At 38.2% G+C, this 26,658-nt stretch overlaps 1 protein-coding gene across 1 annotated transcript; it reads left to right on the top strand.

Moving 5' to 3' along the window:
- Positions 1-312: 312 nt before the first annotated feature.
- cbx6b (chromobox homolog 6b) lies at positions 313-26,606 on the top strand. Its single transcript, XM_052550691.1, has 10 exons — positions 313-453; positions 1,727-1,770; positions 1,855-1,920; positions 2,255-2,321; positions 3,398-4,646; positions 15,960-16,882; positions 19,052-19,295; positions 20,015-20,256; positions 22,221-22,400; positions 22,935-26,606. Exons 1-10 carry the CDS (start codon positions 385-387, stop codon positions 23,166-23,168), a joined length of 3,318 nt encoding a protein of 1,105 aa, XP_052406651.1. The 5' UTR covers positions 313-384; the 3' UTR covers positions 23,169-26,606.
- Positions 26,607-26,658: the final 52 nt, after the last annotated feature.

Below are 26,658 nucleotides of genomic sequence, written 5' to 3'. Positions count from 1 at the left end.
TTGTTATATAATTATATAATTATATATATATAATTGCTTGGAAAACACAATCATATTCTTTAACAACAACTTTCATTTTTTAAAAGAGACAGACAGACAGACAGACAGACAGACATAGATAGATAGATAGATAGATAGATAGATAGATAGATAGATAGATAGATAGATAGATAGATAGATAGATAGATAGATAGATAGATAGATAGATAGATTATTGTTCTTCTTCCTCTTTTTCCCCCAATGTCTATTATCTGTAGACCAGTGCATTCTTGCATGGGCCGCTGTGTTCGAGGCGCGCGCGCGCGTGTTTGGTTCACTCCTCCACGACGCAGGATCTCTCCATCGCTTCCGCGGAAGAACCCCGTCTCTGCTGTCCCATTAAAGATGGAGCTGTCTGCGGCAGGGGACCGAGTGTTTGCCGCTGAGGCCATCCTGAAGCGCCGCATTCGTAAGGTCAGTGTGTTTATTAATAAAACTCGTTTTATTTCCTTCCACCGCGGCCTACAGACGCACTAAACTTCAGCCCTGCGGACCGAGCACAGTGCACTGAACTGCAATATAGCGCCATGCTCTATTTTCCTATGCAATCATAAAACCGCTCGCATTACGCGCAGTTGTGTATGCATTCGTTTTAGGGCTCTAATTTGACAGAGTTGCTCATTTTTGAGCTCCGTGTATTTAGTAAGGTCGTTTAGGTTGGAGCGGCGCCAGCTGGAGCTGGTGCTGTTAGCGCGTTAGCTTTTTTGTGTCTGCCCGGAGTGCAAATTTTTGACAAAGGCCGGTTCACTGACACCCCATCGACACTGCAGTCTTGCGGCGCGACGCGACGCTACCCAACTAGAACGCTAGCACTATAGTTGAAGCAGAGGAGCTCTTTACAGTGCGTTAACATCAGTTAAACAGCGCATTTCGCGCGTTTGCAGGATTATAGTTTCGTAAATTTATAATGGAATGTTTACGTTCTTTAGCTTATTTGCGGCGTCGCGTCGCGTAGCAACCACTATTTATTGCGTTAATCTCGCGGTTTGTTTTTGTTTTCAGTGCGACCGGCGATTTCTTTTTTTCAGGGACGGTACGGAACAAAATGTTGTTTGTCAAAGACCAGGATCCCATGATACAAAATAACTTACATTAAATAACTTTTTGTTATTAAAAGGCGCATGCATTTAATTGAGTTCATTACTGAATGGACATATTTTAATATTAACGTATATTTATAAGGTCAGGAGTATGTAAAGGAGTAGTTTACCCTAATTTGGGGTGTTTTTGTCAACATTTACGCTCTTCCAAAGATTACATGACTTACTTTCTTCAGTGGAACTGAAGAATAATTTTTCCATACAATGGAAAAATTTATCTTCAAAGTTGTCCACATGAGTAGGCAATATCTCAAGTGCTCTAGAGACTTAAATTAGTTTTGTCATATTGACTAATTCACAACCCTAAAGAGGACAAGCGGTTTGAAGGATTAATGGATTTGGACTGCTTTTATGATATATTTACACTGCGTTTTTGTACTCTGAAACATCTTCTGTATAGGACAAGCTGAGTTAAGTTTCTTAAAGAATATCTATTCACGTGTTTCATCAAAAAATAGCAGCACATGGTCTAATAACTGCAGGAAGGAGATTAAATAACGACAAAGTGATCTTGATATAAATATTCCGTCAATAAAAGATAACTTCCAGAAATGTTGGGAACTGAATCTGATCTGTCTTTTCCATAGGGACGGATGGAGTACCTAGTGAAATGGAAAGGATGGGCAATAAAGTAAGTGAACAGAAATTTGATTCATTAGATAAGTTTTGTATATCTAGTTAGTCGTGGATGTTAAATGATCTGTATATTCTGCAGGTACAGCACATGGGAACCTGAGGAGAACATCCTAGATGAACGACTCGTTGCAGCATTTGAACAAAAGTGAGTTGTGTGTTGATTTTCGCTCCTGATTAACATTCAAAGGAAATGGACTTCTACAAAATGTCAACCCATGCGATCACGAGCGTTAAATTCGTTTGTGACAGTTGGCGCGTCTGTTTGAAGTGGTCTCCCTGATTCAGAGCTAGATCAACTCTTTCCTGCATACCCACAGGAAGCATTCACACAGACATCTGTAGCCACATCACATGAATACTTGGTCTGAAGTAAAACTTTGTAGTCATGCTTTTGCTCAAGAGGATGTTTGAAACTGGCACACACAGTGCAAACACTGACATAATCACAAACCCTTTTAACAACTCGTATTTTTACACAGAGAGCGGGAACAGGAGCTGTATGGACCTAAAAAGAGAGGCCCAAAACCTATAACATTGCTTCTGAAGGTACGTCAGCAATACCAGCTGAGTGAAAATAAATGTATTTTATGGTGTGCAAACTAAGTCATCTAGTTAATTTCTTTGGAAATATGCTTTTAAAATATTAAAAAAGTATCCCCAAAATGAAAATTCTGTCATCATTCCCATTGTCATTTCCAATTCATAATACTTTTGTTTAACGTCTAAACACAAATTGAGGTATTTTGAATTAAACCTGAGCAATTTCTGTCTCCAATTTAAGGCGACTATAGAGGTCTGCACAGGATTAATTTTTCATTTTCGGCTAAAAATACGTTTCTCCAGCTCTCGTGCCTCAAATCCCACATGCAGAGATCTACATTGATATTTCAGTCCTGCTTCTGACCTTGTTGCTGTAGGCAAAAGCAAGGCTCTTTTCATTGCTGTCATATACAACCCAAAATCAGTGAGCATTCTTTATTTAGATCTTTGTATTTTGCAGTTGTCCCGTGAGTCATTTATTTCTCCCACTTCCTGCACACACAGTATCAGAAATTCAGAACATGTTCTGTGCCGCACTTGTATCAGGTCCCGTGGGAATGTAGACCTCTAGTCAATGCAAGGACCAGTTTGATGTTTATAAAGAGATTGCAAAGACATTTATAGAAATCGAGCAGTTTTATCCTAATATTATGAAGTTTGCTTTCCTTTGAACAGATTTAATTTAGGCTTCAATTTTACATGTAAAAACACTGATCAAAGCAGTTAAATATAACAAAATGAATCTTGAACATTCTTGCTTTGCATGCATCCTCATTGGTTCTTGTGAAAGCTCAAGTATTCTTGCATGACCCTTAAAACCAAACCTCGCTGGTTTTTGCAAAAGCTCAGACATTCTTGTATGACTCTCAAAAACAAACCTCATTGGTTCTTGCGTGTCAAGTATGAACGTTTTTGGGTGAATGGACTTAAAATAGAAAGACATTCATTAGTGTTTCGAAGAAAAACAAAAGTCTTATTTGTTTGGAATGACATTAGGGTGAGTGAATAATGACAGAATTAAACATTTTTGGCGAACTAGACCTTTAGTAAGTGAATCATTTTGCCTTTTCCCAATTATTTAGTCAAGAGCACAGGTTGCAGACACTTCCTCAAGAGTCCCGGAGTTCAAGCACACTCGTCCTCAGCAGCATTCCAAGCTTCCTCCGCCCTCTGCTACACCGTCCTACACCCCAACCGTCCCTTCCAACGCTAAACTGCAATCGGGCACCGCTCAGCCCAAACTGAAGAAAGACATTCACCGCTGCCATCGCATGGCACGTCGGCCCTTGCCCCGTCCAGACCAGACAATCGGTCCCTCCAGTCCTTTTTCGTCCCGTCCGACAGTCAGTCCTTTCTCAGAAACGGTCCGCATTCTCAATCGTAAAGTCAAACCAAGGGAAGTAAAGAAAGGACGGGTCATTCTGAACCTCAAAGTGGTTGACAAGGCTGGGAACGGCGCAGTTGCTAACAGTAGAAGGACACACGTGCCCTCCACCCAGCAGTCCCATTTTGGCCGGCTGAAGATTCCGTCCCAGAACAGGGTAATTGGGAAAAACAGGCGGTTTGGAGAGGTGTCCTACCGAGGAATCCAGCCCACCATTAAAAGTTCTGGGTTTCCTGTTTTCGGAAAACTCTTCGATTCTCACTCCCTGAGCAATGCCGAGAACCAGACTCAAAGTGGAGAGAGTCGTAATAACACAACAAACAATCTCGCTTCCTCCCAAAGTTCAAAGGCGGATGTGTCCAAAGGTCAGACTCTTGATGAACTGCCTCCGTCAAACTCGAGCTCTGAAGTTTCAGATGGCGAGCCACCCTCCCCGCCACAAACCCAATCCCAGCATTCCTCATTGCCACCAAAGGCCTCTGCAACCAAGGCCCAAGATCCTGCCCTTCACAAACTGAGCGCTCAACCTGCAGCATCCAAAAACAGCTCGGGTCCTTCTGCTCTTCCATCTTCTCCTATGTTTTCCTCATCGTCCTCTGCCTCGTCATCTTCAGAAGACAACGAACACATCCTGGACCTCTCCGTACCTCATGAAATGGACAGGCGATTGCGGCGACGCCATCCCTTCTCTGGCCGTCATCCGCTCAAGGTCCCAGAGGTGCCCGTGTCGGAGGAACCGTCGGAGGAAGAGGAAGATTTGGACTGGCATCCTGACATGACCTCCCGATGTGCCAATGTAGTCGTGACGGACATCACAGCTAACCTCCTCACCGTAACGATCAAGGAGTTCTGTCATCCGCCCTCCGCTACTCCTCCTCCCTGCTACCCCAAAAATATATCAGCTCAACACGACACAAAACAGCCAAAGGACCACCCCAATAAAGCATGAGTGCGAACACCACAGAAACAGCCTCCTCCAGCCTTCAGAAGGGATTTTAGGAGGTTTGTTATATATTTGTTTACAGTTTCAGCTGCCTGGTGCTCATGCAAGTCTTTGTTAAGAGATGTGGCCAAGCTGTCCACTCTAGAACACTGTGCCATGACTTTTATAACCATGAAAGTATGTGTCTGAATAAGGGTTTTTTTGCTTACTGAACACTTTTCTAAGGAAGAATTTGCTCACCATTGGCTTTTTTTTTAAGATGTGTCAAGCAACTTCCTGTATGGTATTTATTCCATATATATATATATATATATATATATATATATATATATATATATATATATATATATATATATTATATCATTACTGGTTGGCTGGTTTATATGTATAAACTACTGCTTCAAAAGTTTGGTGTTGGTAAGATTTTACAAACATTCAAACATTCAAATCATCAAATTAGTGAATCCTTGCTCAAAAGTACTAATTTCTTAAACATAAAAAATAAAATGATACTGATCCTAAGCTTTTGAACAGCAGTATACAATATAAACCAAGTATTATCTGCATCATCATACTCAATCCCTTACTGGATTCTATTTACTGTGGCATTTTCAGTTATTTTTGTGAGTGAATGTATTATGTATAGCATCAATAACATTGAGTTGTGCTGTAAACCACAACTGGGGGCTCAATTTAAGACCTTTTTAGATATGTATTATATTAAAAGTGTATTTTAGGGTCCAAATTTAATACAATTAATAGCAAATTTGGCTGGTAATTTATTGACCTTCAACGGGTCAATTTTTCGAGAAATGACCTGGAGTAATTGTTGAATATTCAAAAGGAAAACAACTATATTGTCATTAGAACAGCAGAATGCAGTTTCTTTGCTTGTAAGAAATATTTATAGCCATAAAACTTTCTCAATTCACCCGTCTGTTAATTCTGGACCCTGGTTATTTTTTATTTTTAGTTAGGCTTTGGCATATGGCAGGACTCCTGACACAAACACCTCCAACTTTAAGCATCTGCCCATTCCCCACAGTCAGTACCTACATAATGAAGTAGAAAAAAACAAACATCTGTGTATGTTTTAGCTCAGTCATACCTATCTGCTAAGTGTTTATAGTGCTGTCCTACCCACTGTCCCTTTCACTAAGGTTTCTTTAAATAGTAAGAAATACTCAAGTGGGAGGAGACAGAATGAAGAACATGTTAACTGATTGACATGGAACATTAACTGTTGTTTAATGGCTAGTTTGTTCATGTTAATGTCGTTTTCTACCTTTTTAAAGCACAAATTTGTTCAGATTAAGCTCTTTTGCCTCTAACTGAAGTGCTCTTTTGTAGAAGAGACTGCGGCAAAAAGCTTTGAGCTCAAATGAAGTCAATAAGATCATCTAGCGCTCCATCTCTCGCTTTCAGTTTGAACACAAATGTCGCCTGGCCATCACAGGATTCACTTTAGTGTCATCTTGCTCTCTCTTTATCGAAAGGAATAGATACATCTCAGCAGAGAGACTGTGGAGTCTGCGACTTTGAATCCAGAGAAAGAGTATTTGCTTAGACTTTGCTGAAGAGGCTTTCCGGGAAAAGCGAGCTTTTGATCTAGTCCTGATGCGGTTGGAATGGTCTTTACCCTCCAGTTAGGCTTTAATGAGAACCGAAGTTTAAACCCCATGGGCTTGGGTCTTGATGCAAGCCCGTGTCAGAGTTTAAACAAGAAGAGACACAAGCGAAACATTAGCCTGATGAAGGGGAGGGGGATGTCATTGATATGGAAACTTTCGCTGTGGCCAAACATAATGTTTAGGGTCATAAAATGAGCTGTTTCCCTTACGTTCTTGGTGTGCCTTGTTCTCCATGGCCTACAAGCCTGTTATGTTCATTATTTAAACCTTATTTTAAAGTAAGGAATTGACTGACTCAAGCGCCAGTCTAGATTACATGAATTAACTTTAATTTCTGTGATGTTGCTATTTTAAATGGAAGCTCTTCGATGTGTAACCTCAGTAATGTGTTAATCTTTGGATCGCATTTTTGATCTGTTTCAGAGAAGGTTATAACAACTTGTGTACTTTGTCCTTGGAGTTTCTCTAAAAACTTCTTGGTTTTGTTTTGTCTTGTATTGTTTTTATTTAGTTGCCTATGAATATCTATTCATGTCATCGAGATCAAGCTCTCAGTCCTGCTCTCTGCAGCTTGCGCCAACATTGGTGATCCTAAATCCCTGATATTTTCAGCAAGCACTGAATATCCCTGTAATCCCACTTAACCAGCTCTCCAAGACGTGTGCATGGAGAGGGATTGAGAATCAAGATCCCCGTCAGGAGATTGGCTCTGAGTCCAGGGCATCATTCTGTTTGTCTCGCTGAATCCTGACTCTTATTCTTCCTCCACATCTGCTGACAGTTCAGCTCAAACCTCCATGATGAGGATCTTTTAAGGACACACTCTCCCACTGACCTGCATAAAAGGGATTTTTATTCTAATGGAGTTGTTTGTTCAGCCATATTGTTTATTTAGCCATATTATTATTCTTTTTTCAAACGGCACATTTGAGGAATTGGAAATCCCTCAGTACTTAGAATGCATGTTTTCATGTTTGTGTTATTTAAAAAGTTTCAAGTGTTAATGCACTCGTGCCTTTGTGCAAAAGAAGGGTTTTTGAATATGTAAATATTTTGAAACACCATACATAGTTCTTATTTTGGTGTTATTCATTTGAGTGAAGTTTGAATATGTGGCATTCATTTCTTAGGACATGCGTGCAGCTACGGTTTCATGTACGTCAGCATGACATGAGATGACTTTCCCATGGCTTTTATATACAAAGCATTGTGTTAAACTTTGTATTATGTTGCCTTGACAAAGCCAATGTAATGTACTATTATACTGCACACACCTATGTTAACTCATGCTAAAGCATTCAAACTACATCCAGCCAGATCTGTAGTGTCAGCTGAGACTTATAAAGCACACAGAATATGCGCAGATCATTAATGCCCCAAATGTTTGAGAATGAGCCCTTAGTTCACTGTGTTAGTTCAGATCTGTTCTGTTTAACATTAATCGGGCATTGTTGTAACATTGCTTGAGAGAAAAGGGGAATATATCCTTAATCTCCAATATTATGCAGATTGTTTTAAATGTAAATAATTTTTGAACCCTGAGTAAACCTTATTCTTTTTTTGTTTTTCGCGTTCTGTCTGAAACCACTTATTAGTGATGATTATGTGAATGATTTATGCATTTTGATTTGTTCGTTTTAGTTGTAAATATTCATTTTTCTATAATAACTTCATGCTTGATTTTTATTCTGTACTTCCATAGCAGAATGAGAATTATTTTTCATTGCTTTATGTATTGTGTACAGATTTGTAATTGACAGAGTGTCGAAAATCATGGCAATTTTTGTACCGTCTTTGAAGTAGAAGTGTAGCTAAGCTCACTGACCCTGTTTTAATAAAGGAATTACAGTTGTGATTTTGCTAATTATCCAGTGTCCATTTGTATACTGATCATGTCTATACAAACCAGCACAGTTAACAAGTGTAGTTCAGGGAATAGAGTTACAGTATGGAAGATGAAATATGGTCAGCATATTCTGGGTGTAATTTAATCTCATCTAATCCACGTAATCCAAACATTTTACATGTCATTTTACTTTCACATGTGAAGATGGGTAAAACAAACATTCATGTTAAAAACAGCTCAGGGTTGTGTCAGTGTTTGCATTACTCCACTTGTCCGTTTACACAACAATCCAGATTCAGAAGCAGACTGGGTTTTTTAAATGTCAATGCATTAGTGTTTTATTTTGTAAACCGAAGCAGAGCAGGTTGTTCTCATATATGGGTTAACAGTCATTCATTGTAATGGACAGGTATGATAATCAGTGGGCTTGAGTTTGTACCATCTTCATTTGTCAGTGGGCTAAAATATGGATAAAGTTTCTCAGAAAATGTCTGGTCAGTGAAAGAGTAGATACGAGACCTTGCCTCCATGTCATAAAAGGAAAGCACTTTCAGAGAGAGTAAGACTGGGGATTTTGCAAGTGCTTCGTTTTCCCATTCCTCAGCCATATAGCCCAGTATCCAGGATTTAGTGTTATGTCTCCTTTCCTTATAACAGATTCCCTGGCCACTCCTAAATCCCGTTCAATCTTCCTCTTCACTTGAACCTCAAAATAAAAACTTCCTGCAGAGAATCCCTCCTTTCCCAGTACAATGACACATTGATCAGATCTCTCCAGGTTTTCCAGGACTTCATGCTTGGCATCTCAAAAGCTCACTTGCTTTTGTTTACATGATGTACAGTATATGTGGTGTATATTTATTGTGTATATATAAATACAAACAAATACATGTATATATTTCAAGAAAAAAAAATAGGTTGTTTATATATTAAATATACTTATGATATTGAAATGTACTAAATGAAATTATATAAATATAAAAATAAACACATGTAAATATATGTAAATATTTGAAATATATATACTGTATGTATGTGTATTTATATATACATAATAAATATACACAGAACAAATATATTATGCAAACAAAACTTTTATTATAAAAGGGGTAGTTCATTAAAGTGTCAATAATCTAAACTCACTTTTCTGAGTTCTGCTGAGTGTTTGATGTCTTGAATCTTCTTCATTCTGTCCTAAATCATCTGCTGCATCTGCAATAATCAAACATCTGGCTGTATCTTCATCACTTGAGTCTATAAACATAGATATAGATGCACATTTAATCACTTACAAATTTTTCACCTTTTGAAAAAAAAAGGGTATATTGTTAAAATGTTTTAATATTTGTTGTAGCTCTTGCATATATTTCTAGACCGTTCTAACAATGTGCAGAAGTTCCAGAAGTTCAGAATCCAACCTGGCTTAACTTTTGTTTATATTTTTCTCTAAAGAAAGACAAACATAAAAAGTAATGAATGCCAAAATATTAAGTGTCATAGATGTATATTTACCACTCAAAATTACTCCAAATCTCAGGTGAAAATTGGCATTTTGACCCCCATCTACAAAATAGTGCATTACTCAGTAAATATACAGTACAGACCAAAAGTTTGGACACACCTTCTCATTCAAAGAGTTTTCTTAATTTTCATGACTATGAAAATTGTAGATTCACACTGAAGGCATCAAAACTATGAATTAACACATGTGGAATTATATACATAACAAAAAAGTGTGAAACAACTGAACATATGTCAAAGTAGCCACCTTTTGCTTTGATTACTGCTTTGCACACTCTTGGCTTTCTCTTGATGAGCTTCAAGAGGTAGTCACCTGAAATGGTCTTCAACAGTCTTGAAGGAGTTCCCCGAGAGATGCTTAGCACTTGTTGGCCCTTTTGCCTTCTGTCTGCGGTCCAGCTCACCCCTAAACCATCTCGATTGGGTTCAGGTCCGGTGACTGTGGAGGCCAGGTCATCTGGTGCAGCACCCCATCACTCTCCTTCTTCAAATAGCCCTCGATGCCTTCAGTGTGACTCGACAATTTTCATAGTCATGAAAATAAAGAAAACACTTTGAATGAGAAGGTGTGTCCAAATTTTTGGTCTGTACTGTACATCTATGACATTTAATATTCTGGCTTTCTTTTGGGGTTGATTTGACATGGAATGAGCCATCATTCATGAACTCACACATTTTGTTTCAGGGATACTGACTTACGTGGAGGTAAGTCTATACTCCGTAAACCTGGCGTCTCTTTTTTTTGGTGGTGCTGGTAAAAATTCTGTCATTGCTCTTCAGGCCTTTTCAAGAAAAAGTCAAAACGCACTTATTACACATTTCATGTTATGACTCATAACCATACCAGATTATATGAAAACATGTGAATCATGCGAAGTGTGAAACATGTGAAGTCGTTCAGTCTTTCATAGACCAAATCATTCAGTAACGCAAGTGCAAGCAGATGTCATATCTTTTCTGAAGCCCATAAGCAAAGGTTAATTAAAGATCGGATTAAAATTCAGTTAAAAGGATAGTTCACCCAAAAATTTTAATTATCCAATGATTTACTTACCTACAAGCCAGGTGTATATGACTTACTTCTTCCAAACAAATTCTATTGGAGTTACATTAAAAAAATGTCCTGTCTCGTCCAAGCTTTATAATGGCAGGGAATGGTGGTCAAGCTTTTGAAGCCAAAAAAAGTGCACCCATGCTTCATAAAAAGTGCTCCACACGGCTTCTAAAGTGAATCAATGCATTTTTGTAAGATGAATATCCATATTTAAAACTTTATAAACTGTAATCTCAATCTTACATGTGTTCATTGAGAGAGTGGTGTTCCAGCGGATAATGTAGGACGTAGGCGTAGTGTAAACTCCAGTGAGAAGAGACAAGCATGGAAGCATAGAGGAGAAAGCAAAACAAAACTAATTAGAAGTACAAAACGCTGATTTTCTAAAGAAGAATGTCAGAGGATTTCGATATAAGCCAAGAGGAGACTGGTTCTCCTTTGCTGTAAACAAAACTTGGTTCTCGTGAGAGTATAGCATATTCCTTGAACAAAAGGCATCGCTGAATAGGCCAGGATATGGATAGGGATATAGGGCGTACTTTGCTAAAGTAGTTTTCTATGTATAATACTTATGACAGGTTGTTGTCTCATGGTGACACTGTAGGTGGATTGGAATGATGTGTGAAGAAGAATTTTCCTACAAGGGACAATAAAGTCTAGAGTCTATAGTTTTCTTTTACAAATGCATCGCTTCGCTTCAGTAAACTTTTATTCACAGCCTGGAGCTGTGTGAGACACTTTTGGATGCACTTCATTGGACTTCTATTGGACTATTGAATACCAACAGCCATTCAATGCCATTCTAAAACTTGGAAGAGCCGGGACTTTTATTTATTTATTTAATAACTCTGATTGTATTCGTCTGAAAGAAGAAAGTCATGAACACCTGGCTTGAAATTGAGTAAATCATTTATTATTGATTTTGTTGGTGAAATATCTCTTTAAGTAAGGGATACATTCTCTTATTGTCTGGCATATTACACGGGTACTCAATATGGTAGATTATTATTAGATGTTTAAGATATATTTATAGAATAGCTTGAATGAATCCATGATGATTTTAGGCCTCTGTTTGCACTGTATGTTTCACTTCCATTGAATTTGTATCTGCAATGATAAAGCTCTTTCAGTACACATGGCCTTGCATAAAAGTTATAAAAACTGCATAAAATGATGAGCTTTGAGAGAGATGGACAGATGTTCTGCAGGCATCTCAGCTTTTTGTCTTCTTGTAATTTAGTAATATTTTCTTCTGGCTCTCTCATTTCTGCCTCCTGAGCATTATTTTGCATGACAAAGAAGACTTTTCATCACAACACACAACACTCCATAACACTGACCAAACTAATTGTGAACCAGAAATAAATATCTTACAGTCAAATCTTGTATTATTTGTGCTTCATTGAAGATTTGTGCTTCATTGAAAAAGCTATTTTAGTCAACAACAAACCCTTATCTATATGGAAACCAACACAATAATCAACTCAAAGGGATAGTTCACCCAAAAATAAGAACAGGAGAATTGTGAAATGAGAATTTGTCACGCTGTCTAGTCTCTGTTTCCCTGGGTGTCCACTAGTGGGCTCACTTCCCCTTAGGCACTTCACCGTAGGCACTAGAATTCCACTAACCTTGTCCCTTCATCACAGTAATTGCACTCCTGCTAATTGCACCAGGTGCCTTGACTTAACTGTCATTAGCTTCCCTGTATTTACCAGTCCTTTCCTGTTGTCTGTATGGATTCCTTACCTTTCGTGATCCCAGTCTTCTCGTCCTCCGAGATTCCTCGTCTCCCTGTTCCCTTTCCTGTTCCTTCCCTGTTTGTACCCTGGATTGTTTTGACTTGATTTGGATTACCCCATTAAATCATACCTGCATTTGGATCTATCTCTCTCCCTGTGTCTTACTGGATCGCGATCCTCACAGAATTTAGAACACAAATGTTGATATTTTTTATGCATTCTGAGAGTTTTCTGACCAAGGACATCGGTAGTAGTCCATGTGACATCAGGGGTTTAATCTTAATTTTACGAATCTACGAGAGTACTTTTTGTATGCAAAGAAATAAAAAAGAACGCCTTTATTCAACAATTCATCTTCTCCGCGTCACCATTTTGGAGACGTTTCTGAACGTTGATTGTTAATGACTTTGCTGTCTATAGGAGGGTCAGAGGACTCTCAGAATGCATCAACAATATCTACATTTGTGTTCTGAAGATGAACTTAATGAAATAATCAGAGGTCTTACTGGGTTGGAACAACATGAGGGTGAATAATTAATGACAGAATTTTAATTTTCAGGTGAGATATCCCTTCAGGGGAAGTCGTGGCCTAGTGGTTAGAGAGTTTGACTCCAAACCCTAGGGTTGTGGCTTTGAGTCTTGGGCCGGCAATACCAGACTGAGCAAGGCACTGAACCCCCAACTGCTCCCTGGGCACCGCAGCATAAATGGCTGCCCTGTGTGTGTGTGTGTGTGAGTGTGTGTGAGTGTGTGTGTGTGTGTGCGTGTGTGTGCTCTTGTTTTTGTGACATATCAGGGCACAACTTTGTATAATGACATGGGTATGACAGGTATTACAAAGAGAGGGTGACTTATGAGGACATTGTAATAAACCCTTTGTATGTTGCAGAAGAATACAATGTCCAGTCTTGATTATGTTCTTTGAACTTTTACTGAAGCTATTGGTGAACTTGTTTACAACTATTCAGTAGCCACGCTATACACACACTTTACTTCCTTCCTCATATACGTCATCCGTTTCGTCATACACTCAGACATAACTAATCATTATTCTATTACAGACATAACCCATGTACCCATTTTTCAAAACACTTATAAATCATACAGAATGAGTTTTTTTTATGAGAAAGTAAAAATGCACAAAGTTTCCTGTGAGGGTAAGGGTTAGGTGTAGGGTTGGTGAAGGGACATATAATATACAGTTTCTACAGTATAAAAACCATTACGCCTATGAGATGAACCCACTTTTCATAAAAACAAGCATGTGTGTGTGTGTGTGTGTGTACGTACATACGTACTTTGGATGGGTTAAATGCACGAATTCTGAGTATGGGTCACCATACTTGCCTGAATTTCACTCCACTGAGGTGTGCCAATTACTGTGATTATGTTACAACCCACTAGAGGGCAGCACTAAAACACTTTAAAACCAACCACAATAATCTGCTCCCTGAGAGGAAAAGGTTTTGTTATCTTGCCATTGACCATGAAGAAGCTTAATGTGTACATTGAGGATTAAGAGGAGTGAGTATAAAGAATACATTGTATCAGTGTTAGGCTGAATGTTGTTATTTGTGAAATCCAGTTGTCCTCGCCTCATGTATGTTTTATAAAGACAGACAGTGGCCTTCTTAGTCTTTCTGTTTTAGAGTGACACACTCCATTCTTAGACTGCTGCCCCTTAGCTTTTAATGAAATCAGGAATAGTATTCCCTCTCCTCCCTCTCTTACCTCTGCGGCACATTTTTCCAAAATAGCAGCTGGCAGCCACAAGCTCCACTGAACACAATGAATCAAATCCAGGCCCATAAGGCTGTACTTGTGGCCAATAAATCTTAATAATAGAAGTTCAATCACCCGACTTAGCAGGAATTCACCAAGAAAGTTTATGGACAATCATGGCTGATGTTCGAAGTGACAGAACAGGATTGTTGGAGGATGTTCATTTTCTAGATGAGTATGATGGTGGCAGTGAGAGGAGATGGGGACTAGATCGTCTCTTCTGATTATGTAACAGCAATAACAGGATGAATTCATACACGTTTAAATAATAATAATAATCGTGTTCACGTTGATCCAATCAGACATCTCTGAACTCATTAGATGTGACTTCATTATGCAATAACACCAACACAATGCTATTTTAATCAAGGAGATTTTGAAAAAAAAAAAAAAAAAAAAAAGCCTTTTTTTTAAAAGCTACTCTTCCCGGATGGATAAAAGAATCCTTATCTCTGACAGCATGTCTTCCATCACAGAATCCACTGAATCTCTAATCCAGAGTGTTTGGGAACCAGGTAAAAGCAGCTGAATTGGAGTCACCATCCACAATTTCTTATTTAAAGTTTGAAAAAACATAAAGCCTCCAGAAAGACAGAAATCCTCACATAAAACATGATTGTTAGGGATTATTTGATATAAATCTGTGTTAATCCTCTGCCTTTGGCCTGGGTCTCTTATGCACGATTTGTCTCATCCTCCTCACGCGTGGTGTGTATGAGTGTGTGTGTGTGTGGAGGTGGATTACACATAAAAGGGTGACCCCGTAGACTTGCAGCATGTGAAATGATGAGGTCATGCTTATCCAGGACACTAATCTCCCCCAGTGCTTGGGAGATTTCACGCTTCGCCAGGGACAGTGTGGGATCATGGGGGATTCCAAGGTGTCGACACTTACCTGCTGGGATGCTCATTAATCAGGACAGGAATACAAATATGTTGGCGCAACCTGTTTTGATGAAAAAAAAAAAATTTTATTCTTTTTTTGGAATTGTGAGATTGAAAATTAGAATTGCTGTTCTCTGTTCTCACTGTTCACTGAATTTTTTTTCTTGAATTCTGAGTTAACATCTCACATCAGTTTTTTATGTCTGTGTTTCTACACAAATAAAAAATAAGAAGGGTAATTGTGACTTCATCTCATTATTTTTACTTTTTTCATTATTATTTACTGAATTATTAACATATTTGCATATTCTGCAAGGGGTATGTAAACTTATGAGCTCAACTGTGTGTGTGTGTGTGTGTGTGTGTGTATAAACATTTGTTTTATACATAATAGATAATGGATAAATAATACTTAATAAATAGACATTTACTTGTTTTTTTTCTGTGCTGGCATATATACAGTACAAAAGAAGACTTTCTTAAGAATGTGGAAAACCTAAAACTATGGAAATGATTAAAAAAAAATACTTTGGAAGTCAGTGGCTATAGTCAACTGTTTGATTACCAAAATAAATACAAAATTAAATAAATCTTAGTTTGAGGTCAACAGAAGAAAGAACACTGATTTGGTAAATTGTGAAAGAAATTTTGTCTAAATTTAGTCTATTTTTTTTTTTCAGTTTTAGATCATGTAATCAATTTTTCCCAGCCTCCTGGATACGAAGATACCTGCACCTTGCTTTCCTAATCACTCCAGCTATTTTTCAGACTAGTCTATATGAAGTCTCACATTGGTCTGACAGGAGACGGGCACTGCCTCCACCTCCCTCGCAAGTGCAGCCCACCCCTGTGTAAGCTAAGCCCCCACCTCTTGTTGTCCCCACGGTAATACCGAGATGGAGACACAGAGAGACGCGTCCTGCGTGTGGACAGGCACATTACAGAGGAAGAGCTGTTGATTTCGAGCGCTGCAGAATTCAGCCTACTGATGAACTCAATTCACTCTTAAGCTCCATATCTCTCCTTTATCTTTTGTTTCTTATCATCACTGATTTTTTAACCGCCACCCTGAAGTTCATCGTTGTCATTCTGGCCGCCGGGATGGTGGCGTTTATCGGAGCGGTTATATGCATCATCGCCGCGGTTCACAGCGGATCTCCACCGGTATCCGCGACCGCAGCGCAGCCCCTGGCCGACAACCATTCCCTTTCACCGGACGCAACCGGGAAGGCGTTTTCCACCGGGTCAGTGGCCCGAGCAGGACCGCTGGACGCTCTTCACGGTACAGATACGACCAGCAGGGAACGAGGGGGACCGGAGGCGCCAACCTTCTACGGTTTAACGGGACTAGGGACCGGAGGCAGTGAGCAGCAGGTCACTTACAACAGACTAATCTGCACCCCTGTCCCCGCCGGTGAGTGCAACCCCAAAAACTTTCAGCAACAAGCGGACGACCCATCGTTATTCGCGGGAGAGGACTGGGGGTACCTGCGCACCACCGCCGAGGAGCTCCGGCAGACCGTCCTGCAGCAGAAGGATGAGATCATCACGGATCAGAGAACCATACGGGAGCTATCGGGAAAGCTGTCGGAATGCGAGAGTGGCTTGAAGGGACGCAGTGTCCCGGAGCGGAGCGCGGGACTCGGGGACGCGCGGAAAGAGAATAAGGAGCAGCTCATGATGCGGGATGATGCGAGGACCTCAAAGCGGGCCACTCATGCGATGGAGGAGCTGGTGCATGCCATAACTCACATGAAAGACCGCATCGACAAACTGGAGGTAAGGCGCAACACCTTGATCAAATTGAGATAGCTAATGATAACATCGGGAAATCTATCTGAAATGTTTGCAATCATGCTGGTTTCACATTTAGGCAGTAATTACACTTTAATGGCAATACATAGTTTATTTTCATTGTTCATTGCAATTAAAGTGAAATAACTGAACATAAACAGAAGCATGAGAAAAAATTGCTATAGCTATTATAATAACATTTCAGACGGCACTGAGAGGTTTTTGCATTTGAACTCTTCACACACACACACACACACACACATAGCCTATATGTGTGTATATATATATATATATATATATATATATATATATATATATATATATATATATATATTACAAAAATACTATAAACAATACTGTATAAAACTATTACTATTATACATTGCTACTATAGCTACTATTATAAAAAAAAATCACAAAAAAACGTTAAATAAAAATATTTAAGGTAAAGTATTTGTGAAGTGTTATGAAATGTCATTTTAAAATTATTAATAAGATTTTCCTACGGTTGCTCAACAAAAAAAAAAAACGTGTAAATGTGTAAATTTGTAAAAATGTATTTTAGAAATATAACACGAATGTCACATGACAACAAAATGGCTCCCTGCATGTTTGTTACGTCACACTGTCTCTTATTACACGGCTAAAGATTTTGATGTGTATGTAAACACTTTAAGAAACTAATAATTCTATTGCACGTTTTATAAGCTATTGCATGTTTTATAAGCTAACATAGTTTGCTTTTGGAGTATTGTTTCAACCCTCATTGTCTCTTGTTCTTACTTTGTCTTTGTAACTGTATTTGTTGTTCTCCTATTGCATAATAATAATAATAATAATATTAATAACAATAACAAAATTAATTAATATATATATATATATATTGAATTTTTTATTATTTTTAATATTTTAAAAATATATATATTTATATATAGATAGATAGATAGATAGATAGACAATTTTTAAACAAAATTCCTTATTTCAACGCTGTACAGTTGTTTAAGGACCTCAGAAATTTACAAATTAATTTAAATTCAGAAATGTAAAAAAAAAAAAAAAAACAATACAAAAGAATAAAAGCACTTTGAATAGTTCAAATGAGCGTACGTCACTGACCTGTTTCTGTAAAGCAAAGCTGGTGCCAGATGTTAGACACTGTCTGGTCTGTTGATAAACGCGATCAGTGTGATGACAGGAGCCGTAGAAATGCTGTTTTGTAAATGAGCTGCAGTGTGCTCGTGAACTTCCTCTCTCCTGTGAGTAGATCGTTTGTGTTTCAGCTCACGTAACCCCGATCGCGCGCCTCTGCTGTGATTTATCGCTGTGCGCTATAATAGATGCGCCTCCCCGATTGGGTTTTCATAGAAATATAGGCTACTTTTGGAGTTTTTATAGTTTATGATGCGATAGAAGGAACAAATTACATCTCCATCCTCATCAGGACCATCTCTAGAGCATCTGATTAACCTCCATCTAACCCAAATCTAGCAGTCTAATGCAAATCTAGTCGTAGTACTTGAAGGTAAATAGATCATTACAAGAACCTATATTATACATAAAAAGAAAATGAAATGGTAAACAGTAGTTATATTTCAGGGTGTAAACCAGGAACAGACTATTTTTGGTTTTCTTCAATCAGTGATAGCCTACAGCATGTGTGTCAGCAGGGGAGAGATGAGAAAATAACACTCCACTGAAAGCATATTATAGACTCCTGCAGCTGTGAATGACAGGTCTGCAAGCGAGCTGGAACAGATGACTCGGAGGTTTTCCCAGAATAGAATAGAATAGAATAGAATAGAATAGAATCTTCCACTGCATGCAACTGAATGGGCTACTGTGTTGCAATGCTTTGTAATGGGTCTCCTTAAAATGATGGTTTACCCAAAAATGCAAACTCTGTCATGTTTACTCACCCTCTTATTGTTCCAAATCTGCATGAATTTCTTTCTTTGTCTAAACACAAAAGAAGATATTTTGAAACCCAACATTGCTGGTTTCAATTGACTTCCGTAGTATGGAAAAAAAGTACTTTGGAAGACCAGAAACTCCCTTCTTTTGTGTTTAGCATGGGACAAGGTAATCAAATAGTCATAAAATATAGGCTACTTTACATTAAAGTTAAATGTCGTATGATTACTGTCTTGTTTGCAGTCTGAAATGGCACCAGCAGCGTTCAATCACACAGACGCAAGCTCACAGAAAGCAGCAGGTGCTGCTCGCACACCAATGGCAGCTGCACAGAGACGAGTGGAGGATCTGGAAGGAGAACTGAAGAGAAAGATAAAACTGCTGGAGGAAGAGAGGAAAGCACTGCGGAAAGAGACACAGAGACATCAAGAGCATATTGACTACGGACTGGACACTGTACACCAGAGGATAAGCAGCCTGGAGAAAGGTTGGGTTTACTGCTGGAAGAAATATTGATTAAAAACACAGATTTCAACAAGAGCTTCTAATAGGGATAGTTCAAGCAAAAATGACAGATGTTTCAGTGTGTACTCACGCACATGTTTTACATTTACATTAGTCATTAAGTGATCTGACTTTCTTTTTCTTCCACTGTAGAATATAAAATAAGATATTTTCAGTGTTGAATGTATGCTGCAGTGTTTTATTTAGTTTTTTGGTCTATACAATTTTCCGTTTCATTGTGGTTTTGATCATAGCATTCTCATGAGACTAAGTAAATAAAGAGAATTTTCATTCTGTGGATGGACAAAGAAATGTGAAATATAAACGAATTAGTACAATATCGAATTCAGAGTTGTATACAAGTTTAGCTCTATGCTTTAAAAGCAGAGTATATTAAGTGTTTATTATATGAGCGGCTGTCAAATCATTCATTTAGAAGTGGTACTAGAAGATCAATTTAGTTATGCATTTTCACTGTAAATCCTGTGGAAAACTTTCATAAAAATATTTTTTTTGGTTTTACAATAAGTCAAAATGATTTCTGTGGTAATCGACAGCAGGTCAGAGATGCTGCTTAACATTTATTGAACTTGGAACATGCTTTCTGAGTCGTATACGGTGTTCTCTTCTCTGTACTTAGGTTTAATTCATCAATTTTTGGTCATTCATTCACTCTCTCTGTTTCTCACATTATTCTCTCAGGTCTTTCTGATAACAAGTTTCCGGAGGGTTACAGGCTCTCGTTCCCTGTACGCAGCACCTCCATGTATGCCACTGTAAAGCAGGAAATCCCAGCCCTCCACGCTCTGACTGCCTGCATGTGGATCAAACCTGCAAAGAGCATCTTGGGAACAGTAGTTTCTTATGCTGTTTCTGACCAGAGCCACGAGTTTGTGCTTCAGCAGTTGGTTCATGGACCCATTGAGCTCATCATTAATAATGAGGTAGAGCATCACAAAATCAGATTTGACTGACAGGGACAGGAATTGTGAAGACGTGAATGATTCTGATTCATCTTAACAATTCACTTAATACTTAACTAATGAATAAATATTTTGATTAAAGTAATGTAACATTTCACATATTAACATTCAATCATTTTAACGTTTTATTTTATCATTACAAAATCTTAATTCTTGAGTCTTATGTTTTAAGTCAGTTAGTAAAGGCATACTCAACCCCAAAATGAAAATGTTTATATTAACTACTTACCCCCATGTCGTTCCAAACCTGTGAAAGCTTTGTTCGTCTTCGGAACACAATTTAAGATATTTTGGATGAAAACCAGGAGGCTTATTACTGTCCCATAGCCTGCCAAATAAATAACACTATCAAAGTCCAGAAAAGTATGAAAGACTGAACACAGGCAGCGTACGCTCTTCTGAGTCAGGCAGTTGCGCTGTTTTCTTTCAAATCAAAGCGTAAATATATGTAAAAAAACATATCCTTGTGGCGTGGCTGACACAGAAGAGCGTACTCATAATTTCCAATTATGGAAATCATCAGCTACGCTGATATGTAGTGACACAGAGGAGACGAATTGTTGATTAAAGTCATTATTTTTTAGTTTTCTTTGTGCACATAAAGTATTCTCGTCACTTCATAACGTTACGACTGAACCACTGATGGCAGATGGACTATTGTTATGAAGTCTTTCATACTTTTCTGGACCTTGACAGTGTAATTTACTTGGCAGTTAATGGGACAGTCACAAGCCTCCCGGTTTTCATCCAAAATAAAATTTGGGGTGGAGTATCCCTTAAGTCCTAAGTTTTATTTGTTTGTTACCAAAAAGAACTGATCAATTGGAACTATTCATTCAAGAATTGCACTTCAGTGATGTACTGCATGTGTCTGAATCACTAAAAAGAATCGGTTCATAAGAGTCATACATTCAGGAATCAGTCACTGTCACTGATAGTGAATGTTTTTTATACACTAAAAAGAACTGGCTCATCATTTCTTTAGGAATTGGACAATTCTGGTTGTGCTGTTTATTTTAGACAAATTGAAAAGAACCGGCTCTTAAGAGTCTATTTGTTTGAGAGCTGGACTGCACTGGTTGTGCTGTTTTCTTTTGGTTTTTATTGTACTAAAAAGAATGGGCTCGTAAGAGTCATTCACTCAAGACACAGACTACATTGGTTGCACTGTTTGTTGTTGATTCAATGAAATGAATAGCTTTAGGAGTCCTTGTTTTGCAGTCAAACTGAACTGGTCCAGCTATAGATGCAGTGTTGTGGCACTGCTGAATCTGGATACTGGAAACTCTTTATTTGATTATGGTGTACAGTCTGCATTTGGCAAAGGAATTCATGTGCGTGAACCATTAACAAGCTTGATTTGCAGGATCAGCTATAAATAGAAGATGAATGGTAAAGCAGCACATTGGAATTAGACCCATAATACTGAGCTTAAAGGCCCAAGAACAATAAGCATCCACACCAGCGGATGGTAATGTTAGCATTAACTGTTTAAAGATGCCACTAAGTTGTATGTTGCTGAAAATTTGAGCACTAAAAAATTGGGTATATTCTGATTGGCTGTCAATGTTTTTATCATTAATCATTCAAAAATCATCCTCTGTGGTGTGTCCTGTTCTCATATAGTTAGAATGATTAATAAACCTTTATAGATATTATAGTTATAGTCCATGGTGTCTTTAAAAGGATGCGTTAATTTTTAGGATACATTTGTTATTATTTGGATTTTTAATGGATGTTTTTAGCAAAAGATGAACAGATGCTTAGTTTGACCTCTCAATGCTGTTACTGTCGCTAAAGTGATTGAATTGTTTCGCTCGCCAGGCTTTCTTTCTAAAGTGCAGGCTGGTCTTATCCAAGCACAGAGATCTCAGGATCAGTCTTTGGATTGTAATTTGAATATTTTTTGATCCTCCTTCCTGTAGGTGGCGCCGTTACCTCTGAACTTAACAGTGGGCAGATGGCAGCATATGTGTGTGAGCTGGAACCGGAGAGCTGGAGCGTGGTATGCCTACCTAGGGGGCAAACTAAAGCTTGAAGGAAGTGACCTGGCAACCCGTCACAGCATCCGACCGGGAGGAACTCTCATCCTTGGCCAAGAACAGGTACGTCAGATTTTGGCCGTTGTAACAGGTTGCCAGACGGTGGTAAGTCAAGATGAGCAGCATTTGGTATTCACACAGCATGTAAGAGTCACCATCAACACAAACCAAATCTGAAACTGTTTATCTTTTCCTTTACTTTCCCCTGGAAATATTTTATATTAACAAAATTATAAGGAAAATCATGTGTCCAGATATGTTTCATTTTGTAAACATCTGTTTTTTTTAAATGTATGTATATATATATATATGTATTTAATATAAGAATCTAAAGACATTTTAGGACATATTCTTCATCACATTTTTAAGAAGAAGGTGGCTAATTTGTTAATGAGGTCGCACAAATTCATACGAATTAGCCACCTCTCAAATATGTACGAATTGCTGTGAGATCAGGATAGATAGATAGATAGATAGATAGATAGATAGATAGGTAGACAGATTACAGGATAATTTCCTGTAAAATCCCATCAAACTTTGTTTTATTTAATATTTTCAAAGATATATATTTTTCAATGTATTTCCTGTTTCCTGCAGAGCTCAGTGGGCGGTCTTCATTTCGAGGTGTCACGGGCTATGGTGGGGGAGCTGTCTGAGTTTAATGTGTGGGACCGGCCACTTTCACACATGGAGCTCTCTGCTCTTGCCCACTGCAGCACAGGGATGCTGGGTAATGTTGTCCCATGGACCAGCCGCGAGGTGGAGGTTTTTGGAGGCGTCACCAAACAACCAGCTGATCATTGCGAGCATCGCTCCAGTGCCAGACAGTGATGAGCTCCTGAGGGCTCGTTTAAGGGTTAGCGAGTCATATACAGGGTGTTCAGAGATTGAAAAGATTCACCAGAGAGCAATACACCACACCATGGTCATGCTGATTTCTTTAAGGCAGAGTTTTTTGTTAGAGGCATTTGCTGAAAGATGCCTAAATATCATTACTGTTCAGGGTTAGGGATTTAAACAAACCACTAAACCTAAGTGTTAAATAAATAGTGCACAACTCATCCCACACGATCAAGAATGTGCTACGAACAAGAATGATACCTGAAATCATGTGGCTAGTTGAGGAGAGCTGTGCTGTTATTTTTCTAAACATCCAAACCTGTGGTTTTCACTTGGCAGATGATAAAATGGGACAAATCAGCTAAAAAATCACCCTCATGTTGTTCCAAACCTGTATGAATTTATTTTTTCAGTTGAACACAATAGGAGATATTTCAAGAAATGTGTGTTACCAAACAGTTGACAGTAGCCATTGACTTCCATAGAATTGTTTTTCCATACTAGAAGTTTTTTTTTTCTTCCATACTGGAAGTCAATGGCTACCAGCAACTGTTTGATTACCGACATTCTTTAAAATATCTTCTTTTGTGTTCAACAGAAGAAAGAAACTCATATAGGTTGGGAACAACATGAGGGTGAGTAAATGGTGACAGAATTAACATTTTTGGAGGAACTGTTACTTTAAGTTGCGGTTACATTTACCGTTGTTTAACTTTTTCTTTCTTTTCTTTTCTTTTAAGCAAAATGTGCAGATTTCGCAACAGGCTTAAATTGGTCATGTGGATTTGCTGTGTTGATCAAAAGAAAGCTGGTTTGAAAGTGACTTCTCTGTGGGGCGGTCTTCATGCTATTTACAATGGATCTTTTTTGCCAGTGAAAGTTAGCCATCATTTTACTGATGTTAATGTGACCCCACCTTTACTTAGACAAGCCACATCTAGGGACCAGAATATCATATCCAGTATCTCAGGCTCCTTTCCAACTATCAATGTCCAAACCACCGTAGCAATATAATAAAGACATTCAGAACAGCTTAGCAATCTCACAGCAATGCCCTGACAACAAACAACGTCACTTGTGCATGATAGGGGTGAGTTTTGCGTGGGAAAGTATCACTCTGATTACATTATTTACATCTGATTAGTAATACTTTGTTGAACATCTGAATTGCAAACATCAGTGTAAACATTTGATGTGGGATATTCAGGCTCAGTGCTTGATAAAAGGATTTCTTTTTTTTTTCTCACAGTTCAAAGCAAATATTTGCATACTCATTCAGATTTGTTGTTATTTATACAGTGTATTTGATTGAAATGAGTTTAGAAAAAGCACACTCACACAGCTGGGAAATTATTTGCTTTTAGTCTGCCGTTTTTTTATACTAGGTATTTATTTATTTATTTTCTTTGTATGTTTGATCTCTTCTTTTTTTATTTTGATGTTTTTGAATCACACTGTTTCTATGGTGATCACTCGAGCAGATTGAATCCTATTGGTCAGCCATGTCCCGGTTGAATTCTTCTCCATTAAAATCCCTTTAACACCATCAGAATCACATCGAATTAGAACAAAGACCAAAAAGGGAGCAGCTGAAGGCAGAATCTGACCAGATGAATACTCCAGCAATATTTCATACAATAACTCCATAAACCTTTTAAAGCCACTTTTTTTTTTTGAAACCCTTTATAATGTGGCATCTACACTAACATGCTTTCTGAGAACTGTTTTTTATGTGTTAAACGTACTGTAATCTGCACATCTCTACATACAAATCAGATATCTTCTCATGCTGAGAAATTTGCATGTATAGCCTATATAGATTTATACACAAATCTACTCAACAAAATAATATTTGTAAAAAAACAAACATTCCATATGATGACTATAAAGCCCCTTTCACACTGCCATTCCGGCAAATACAGGGGTAAAGTGTTCCTGTAATTGTTCCCTGGTCGCTAGATTTGGCACTTTCACACTGCCAGTGATGACCCGGTATATGTGCGTGCTTTCACACACAACCCTTGAAGATCCCGTAACGACACGTGACATCAGCGCGTGACGTGTAATGCACGAGTCGACAACGCTTGGCACGTTATACTTTCACTGAAGCAAGCAAACGATCTCTGCGTCAGCGCGGAAAGTGAGGAACTAACTGATCTCTGCTTCATTACAGTTTGCACATATGTTTTCGTCGCGAACGTTGATCTTCCTTCAAAACAGCCGGTAAAAGAGTCGCGCGATAACGCGCGTCATCACTTCGATACCGAATTAGATCTGGCTTTTGTTCACACAGCGCTCGTTCCGGATCGATTACCGCAATGTTACTATGTCCCCGACCCGGGTTCGATTCGGTAATCAATTCCGGGACGTGGTTGCTTTCACACAGAAGGCGACCAGGCAATGTTACGGGAATATTGCGGGTCCGACGTGCAGTGTGAAAGGGGCTTAATACTCACAGTTATATGTACATTCCACAGTCTATCTGTCTCTCTTCATAACTGTGACTGAACAGGCATCTCGGAGCTTTTGTAAATTACGCTGCACATGTGATATGCTTTATGTGGATTATACTCAATTAATTATTTATGTGTAAAATGCAGCAGGCTTTAAAATGCCTGCTTTGTGGCCTTGTCATACACAAGAATGTTGTTCCGAATGTGCAATCATAATATATATATATATATATATATATATATATATATATATATATATATATATATATATATATATAAATTAAATTAAATTTATGCATTTAGCAGGCGCTTTTATCCAAAGCGACTTACAGTGCATTCAGGCTATCAATTTTTACACACATATATATATATATACATACACACACACACACACACACACACACACACACACATACCTGCACACTGATGGACATAGCTGATATTATTATGGATGTGGTTTTATTTTGGTGTAAACAGTTGTTTTATTAGCATGTAGTTTGAGGTTCCATGGCCACATTGAACGGCACCACATCATTCTAATGGTTTGGAATTGTGTTTTTGAAAGTGTTTCAGCACTAAATATATCTTCTATATCTTCAGATGTATTGTGTATTTGCTGTTGCTAGTGCAATGCCTGTTTGTTTGCATTCAGTGGTCATTTTGTGAAGTTCAATTATCTTAATGTACATGAACAAGCTTCAAATTGTATTTAGAGAGAGTGGTTTAAAAATGATTGTTTCCTTTTCTGGAATATGTTTGTTTCCGAATGAAGAAATAACTTGAAAAGTTGGATATAAAGTTCTCTCATTTTGCGTGAACATTTTTCTACACTAAGTATTTTCTCATTTACATTTTTTAAAGATCTTCTTCTATCCTGTAATGTTCATTTCTGGCGTTCTGTCGTTGTCTGTGTTGAAATGGAGATCAAATGTGTTCAAATCTAAGATGAAAACGAGAATTAAAATATATAACACCAGAGCTCTCTTTTATTTCTCTCTCTCTCTGGGTGTTGGTTTTGTTTCATTTTC

Source organism: Carassius gibelio, chromosome B3 (genome assembly GCF_023724105.1).
Source record: "Carassius gibelio isolate Cgi1373 ecotype wild population from Czech Republic chromosome B3, carGib1.2-hapl.c, whole genome shotgun sequence".
Classification (NCBI taxonomy): Eukaryota; Metazoa; Chordata; class Actinopteri; order Cypriniformes; family Cyprinidae; genus Carassius; species Carassius gibelio.
This window is presented reverse-complemented; position numbering and strand designations above follow the sequence as displayed.